Raw genomic sequence first — 7,292 nt, 5'->3', positions numbered from 1 at the left:
GGTGGTCAGTTTCTGACAATGCAAAGACCATTGATTACACAGCACAGGACAAGGAGCCCGGGTATGTCATAACTTGACAGGTTGAATGTGACTAGTTCTTTGAGTACACTCCCAGGCACTAGAAATGTTCAGATAGAGAAAGTTTATCTGCTTACTCTTGCAATGCTTCAAGACAGCACTGGGTGGCAGCAATGAAGTCTTAAGCATGCATCCCATGTTAAGCAGTGTAAATGGTAAATGGTAAATGGACTGCATTTATATAGCGCTTTTATCCAAAGCGCTTTACAATTGATGCCTCTCATTCGCCAGAGCAGTTAGGAGTTAGGGGTTAGGTGTCTTGCTCAAGGACACTTCGACACGCCCAGGGCGGGGTTTGAACCGGCAACCCTCCGACTGCCAGACAATCGGTCTTACCTCCTGAGCTATGTCGCCCCGTGTCCTAGTGTCCTACACACAGAGGTGTATGTGAGGTCAGTGCCATCTAGTAAGAGCGCATTTGGCTGGACTGTCACATCTAGTGTATTGCCATTATTCATCCCATCCAAAAATAGCAATCCCCAGTATATTGCCTACACTAACCTCCATTTAGAATTAAGGGGAAAAGGGATAGAAATAGTTCTATCTAGCATGTCTGTGAATAGACTGACAGACTAGCCAGTACTCTGAGAACAGATTTGTAGATGTGGCAGAAGGCGTTTCTTCAAATCCTAGAGGGCTGATAAATGATTAAAGGGGATTATGCAAAGGGTCAGAGACAGGGAATGGAAGTCACTTTGATACGGTCACCGGCTCCGTCCGTCTCTCTTACAGTAGGAGTAGTACGCCCTCTGGGTGCCACCGGCTCATTTTGATGATGCTTATGAGAAAACAGGTTAAACAGACGCACCAATAAAGGCCTCGCTGACAATGTAAGCTATCCGAAGAGAAGGTAAGGGCTATTTCTTTTCTTAATCTGGGGATAATCTTTAGTCAGAGCAGTCAAGGTTCTAACGGCGTTTGAATATGCTGTCCAGGGCTTTTTAACTTAGTTCTTCAAGTCTGGTCGATTTATTCTAACAAAACCAAATTCTAAAGAGAAGTATAGGAATTTCAATGGAGATGAACAGATCTACTGTATATAATATATAATAATTTTTAAAAGAATTGCCCTTTTATGTCTAGTTTTGACAGTATAATGAATAAAGTCAGAATGTTCCAAGGTGTTGGCAGATACACTGTAAACAGTGATGTGTTATTTTATATGGACATTGAATGATTTGAATTGAATGAATGTTTAATCTGTGATTGACAGCAACAATTGCTGTACAACATCACAAATGATTGAGAATTGTAGTGCTTTTTGGGCAGCCAAAGATATTTACATCATCCTTATGTTGTTTTTCTGTTCCTCAGAAGGATGCCCACATACAACAGCAAACACGGTCCAAGTGTTTAAAAATACTTCTCTTAAGCTACTTATGAAGGCCTCCAGAAAATAGCTCCCATCTTCTTCCCTGCCCCTCCCTTCCCCTAGCTGCCTATAACCTTCACCCTGTGCCACCATCCTGCCTGCTCCCTGCTTCCCCTTCCCTGCACCAGCACTGGGATCACAGTGCAAAACACACACAAAAAAAAACCTTAAGCCAAGATGGCGGTCCTTAAAGTTAAATTCACCAAGAACAAGAGGGACAAGCTGGCCCAGGTGCTCTGGGTTCTGAACTGGGTTTCCGTGGTGACGGGAATCATCTTGTTCAGCCTGGGCCTCTTCCTGAAGGTGGAGATCAACAAGCAACGGGAGGTGATGTCCGACCGGGACATACACTCTGTGCCCAACATGCTGATCGCTGTGGGACTCATTGCGTGCGGTATTAATTTCCTGGGCGGCAAAATCTGCTACGACTGTGTGGACACCACCAAGTTCCTGCGCTGGAAGCTGCTGATGCTGCCCTACATCATCTGCACCTTCTTCTTCACCTTCTGCATCCTGGTGGGGGCGCTAATGTGCTACACGATGCGCAATGAGCTGGAGGAGTCGCTGGACCAGGGGCTACGCGACGCCATGCGCTACTACAAGGACACGGACATGCCAGGCCGCTGCTTTCTCAAGCGCACCTTGGACATGCTCCAGATTCAGTTCCAGTGCTGCGGAAATGGGGGCTTCAGAGACTGGTTTCAGATCCAATGGGTCAGCAACCGCTACTTGGACATGTCCCGCAAGGAGGTGGTTGAGTAAGTACCATGGACTACAGTACCCACAATTTCTGTGGTTCTTGAGTTTCATGTCATCTTAATTCAGGTTAATTTAATATTTTGCTTGTGCTACTAAATTTGCACTAAAGGTTCTCAAAAATGCAATGCTTTTACCCTTAATTATTTATTTAATCATATCAATTGGGTTATTAACAGTAGCATGAATACAATAGCATTCAATTGACTTCACATTCAACTTATTAGGCCAGGGTTTTGTGGTTTTATGTTTTATCTTACTAGGACCTTAAATTGGTGCAAAAGTTACGCAGCTAATTTTTCATGTTTCTGTTCATATGTGTTGTCATTTTGATTTTCATGTAGGTTCCATTTGTAGTTATGTCATTCTGTAAAGTTCCATTAATGCAGTACACTGAATATGATAGAGAAGGCGGTACATACATATTACTGGGTGCCTAGAAAGTTCAGGCCCATCATCGTCATTGTTTACTATCCATACTTTTTACCACTGCTGTAAGGCCTTCAAGATCATACAGTGTAGATCTTTTGTTTCATGCTCCCCAAACAAAATTTTAGGCTCAATAGCTCAACTCTAAGCTTACCTACAAAGCTCCCAAATGCCTAATCAGAGTTTTTGTGGTTAGATATTCATAAAGAGTCATAAAGTTGAGGTGCTGATCCAAGATCCCTTTTGGCATTTGGCTCGTAATGGATAGTGCATATGATAAGGATAATGGGAGCATATTTGGAGATATTTACTGAATACAGGCCCAGTTCTAATATTCACAAATTTGAATTGAATTTTAAATCCTCCCGTCCCCCGCAGTCGTCTGAGGAGTAACGTGGAGGGGAAGTACCTGATGGACGCGGTGCCCTTCAGCTGCTGTAGCGTCTACTCCCCCAGACCGTGCATCCAGCACCAGATCACCAACAACTCGGCCCACTTCAACTACGACCACCGGACGGAGGAGCTGAACCTGTGGAGGAAAGGCTGCCGGGAGGCCCTGCTGGAGTACTACACCCAGATCATGCAGTCCATCGGCTTGACCGTGCTCATCATTTGGCTCTTCGAGGTGCGGATCAATTGCAGCTATCGGTGTGAGAAATGGGCATAGATGAGTATCTACTAAAATAACACATTTTCATTCCTTCTGCTGGAATCAGAGGTGGAAAGTCAGGAAGACCGTATGCACAGATTGGACGTTCTGTCAGTGCCTGTAACCTCCAAAGCTAAACATCATTGGTCAGGAGTATCATCATTATTGTGCCATTACAGCCATTTGAGCTAAACAATGACACAGTAGAATTCATTCACATAATTTACATTGTATACTAAATCACTCCAGAAAAGATTGTACATACATTTTGGTCCTACCAGTTTCAATCATATTCAGAGTGTTCACTGTCACAAGTGATATAAAAAACACTGGAGGTCCAATCACATCACTTCATACTCCATTAATCATATATTAAGGTATAACACTTCTTTGAGCTGCCATCACTGTCTCAAGCTACAGAAACTATCAGTAGAGTTGATAGCACAAAGTCGTTTTTCCTCCTTTTTTCCCTCTGTACTCAGCATGATTAAAAGCACTCTTCATTCACCTTGTGTATGTCCTAATCCCACAGTAAATCTCTGCTGTGACACCATGCCTGGTTATCCATGCTCAGCTCAGACCCTGGATATTGACCTCATCCTTGAAAAGGTCACACATGACACAACTCCTCTTTCAAAACTAGCAGAATGCCTGTGCTAAACAGGGACTGCAACCTTCAATGCACCCCAGCACCAACCAGGGTCACACTGAAAATACGGCAAATCTCTGGCAGAATGGCCTCTTCCATTTCTGTAGAAAAAAAAAATCGCTAATGATTGCAAATTCAATATCAAGTGGTCTGAAATGTATTTTGTTATTCAATGGAAATACGAGAAGAAGAAAAAGTATTTTCTTGGGATTACTTCCCCGAAAATGTTGAGGTTTGCATGAGCTGTCAAGCCAATGGAATTACAGCCACGAGTGTGTATTCACAGCCCCTCCCACTCCTCCGCCCTGTTCCTCTGCAGATCTCCGTGCTGACCGGGGTGCGCTACCTCCAGACCGCCATGGAGAACGTTCTGCGCCAGGGTGACCCCGACTGCGAGTCTGACGGCTGGCTGCTGGAGAACAGCTTGGTGGAGACGGCCCGCTCCAACTTCAACATCATCAAGAACCTGGGCAAGTGCAACCAGATCGACACTGCTAACAATGGTGACCCCAACATCGACGTCCCCTCCACTGCCCACTATGGCCCAGACAACGTCCCTCCCAAACAAATCCCAATGGTCAACTAACCCTCCCTCCCTGAACGCACAAAGATGTGGGGCAACACAGGACACGGTAACCCACAGTCAAACTTCTGAAATTGGACAACAGACATTGCTACCTGTGATACCTGGACATCAGGGAAGCCACGCTACAGGCAATGACTACACTTGTGATTACATTTGAGCAACGTGGTAACTAGGAAAGAATCATTTATTCAGTGTTCGATGAGTTAGATAATTTTTTTTAGGAACTTTGAAATGAAAACCTAAAAAAACAGAGGCCACTCAAAAAAATAAATAGAGTGACCGAGTAGCTTCAACAGACTGACTGAACAGATATAACATACAATGAGCCCACTCAGTGAGGACACAAAAGATCCAGACACAGGTGGCATAGTGGCCTACTTACAGACATTGAAAATGTCAATGTTAAGCCTGTACCAACAAGCCAGATTTACAAAGACCTGATGAAGTACTGCCATACTGAACTCCTTATATGGCCTTCTGTGTTTTCTAATTCTTAACTTAGTTCCCTTACAAATGAAAATACTTAAGTCAGAGGGAAGCTGATTTGTTTACATTTGATGAAAACAATCAAATGGTAAAATGTATCAAAATGTCACCATGGCAAATGCTTAAAAGATTCATGAGTAACACACATTAGAGCACAGAGGCATTGCTTTTTTCTAGGGAAATAGTAGACAGTAATGATTTTGATTGCCACAGTGGTTGATGGAACTTGTGATTTCATTTCATAATTGTGTTTTTAGTGTGATGTTTTCTTGAACAAATAAGATTCTCGAGCTGTAGTTTCAAAAGCGAAATCTTGATATTTAAAACCAGACGCGTTTTCCGGAACAGAATGGAATGTTAGGCGAGTCATAACACCTTCTCTTGTGCCTCAGCCTTTAGGGGCGTCCTTAAAGAAAATATACAGCACATAACTGGTTTAAAATACTCCATTCCAATAAACAATCTATATGCCTCTATGCAGATTCCAACACCATTATCACAACAGCGCTTTAATTAAAATCAGACCACGCCATTCTGACAGTAAAATGCAAGTCTCATCTCAACAGGTTTAATTTCAAAAACGGCTACTTTTGTTCTTGTTTTAACGAAGCCTTCCATGATTTTTTACCTCGTTAACCAGGGAAGAATGCAGGTCACGAGTTGACATGAGATCCACTACTTTTAAACGCAGTGGGAATGTTCTTAATTGTGGGAATGACATGGCTTTGTTGATTGAAATTTTTAGGAAATATATTCTCACTTTTCACAGTTGGGATAAGCTAACTTCCATACATCGGGAATAGTTCACCCACGGTGCAACTTACAGGAGCTGGTATTTTTGTCAAGTGTGTTTGCTGTTGACATCAGAGAATCACTGCGAATCACATTTTCACAACTTTGGCTCTTAATGAGATACAAACTGTGCTCCTTTTTATATCCAACTTAAACCACTGCAAAAAGTGAGCTTTTATATTTTCCTGCTGTAAATACAAGAGAATCAATGTCTCTTTTTTTATGAAATGTACAACATGAAAAATCCAATTAAAACATTACAAATTTAATTGAGATATTTCACTTTCTTAAACATGTGAATATGATGTCATCATAAAACAGTGCTAATCACTCAATGCAGGATTCAACCTATTCCATCACTAATGTTCCAAACTTCCATTATGATTTAAAACTTACTTCAGAAAGCCTACCTATGTCCAACCATAAGATGAAAGACTGATAAATCAGGAGAACTCATTTTAAGTACTCAATGGTTAGATCCAAACCAAGAAGTGTTTATTTGAAACCAATCTGTACACATTTTGTAGAAATTGGATCGAGTCACTGAACTGGTTACATCTGAAGAGAACTGAAGTCACACTTCTGAAGAGGTTTTCTCCTTCCCCCATTTCTGTAACAACGGAGGGGACTGACTGGCCAATTCGAAACACTCTGCAGTGACTGGGAGTGATGGTCAGAGAAAAGCACACAACCAATTGCCCAGAATGTTACGCACCGTCTCTATAATCCAGGAGTTAATGAGATTTCTCTTCCGCACTTCATTTCCAATCTGTCAGAGGCTGCACATCCAATTAAAGACCTTACAGACAAAAGACAGGACAGGGCCATGGAAAAACATCCTGATAAAACGAAATCCAATGTCCCAGTTTATTCCAGTCACAAAAAAAAAAAAAAAAAAAAAACTTGTGCTATTTTTTGAAGATAAATGTATTGGACTGCTATGGGGTTAACACTCCTGGATTACCCCTAAAAGGCCTGAAGGACAGTGCAGACCCCGTTCAAGGTGGGGTTGTATGCATCTGGGAAGATTATCATAAACACCTATCGAATAAAACCTCCTTGGCCTCCAGGTTATGAGAAACATAAACAGAAATACAAAAATTAAAATTATTTCAGTACAAAAGAGAAAAGTAGTAAAGATACAGAATTTACACAAGTTACCGTGTTGGTAAAGGGTTACTTGAGAATGGAGGAGAGGGTGTTGGCAAAGGTTTCATTTTACTCCAATGCAATATTTAAGACATCTCTCAACCGGTAAACGTAAATAATGGACAGTGTTTTAACAAGAGGAGGGATTTATTTTAGACTTTACAGCTGCTCACCATCAAATAGTTTGTTAATTGTTCTCTCTATGAGAATCCTTTATTCTACTGCAGCTGGGAAGACAAAATGTTATACGTTATACAGTCCTGATTACATGCGTGGTAAGTAATAGTAAAGTATTTGTATCCCTTTGCAGATATCACCAGCAGGGAGAATAATATAACCACTGGGA

At 41.8% G+C, this 7,292-nt stretch overlaps 1 protein-coding gene across 1 annotated transcript; it reads left to right on the top strand.

Annotated features, from left to right (window-relative positions):
- Positions 1–1,467: 1,467 nt before the first annotated feature.
- On the top strand, positions 1,468–6,064 carry prph2la (peripherin 2-like a). Its single transcript, XM_064325530.1, has 3 exons — positions 1,468–2,208; positions 3,014–3,260; positions 4,253–6,064. Exons 1-3 carry the CDS (start codon positions 1,628–1,630, stop codon positions 4,517–4,519), a joined length of 1,095 nt encoding a protein of 364 aa, XP_064181600.1. The 5' UTR covers positions 1,468–1,627; the 3' UTR covers positions 4,520–6,064.
- Positions 6,065–7,292: the final 1,228 nt, after the last annotated feature.

Source organism: Anguilla rostrata, chromosome 1 (assembly GCF_018555375.3).
Source record: "Anguilla rostrata isolate EN2019 chromosome 1, ASM1855537v3, whole genome shotgun sequence".
NCBI lineage: Eukaryota > Metazoa > Chordata > Actinopteri > Anguilliformes > Anguillidae > Anguilla > Anguilla rostrata.
This window is presented reverse-complemented; position numbering and strand designations above follow the sequence as displayed.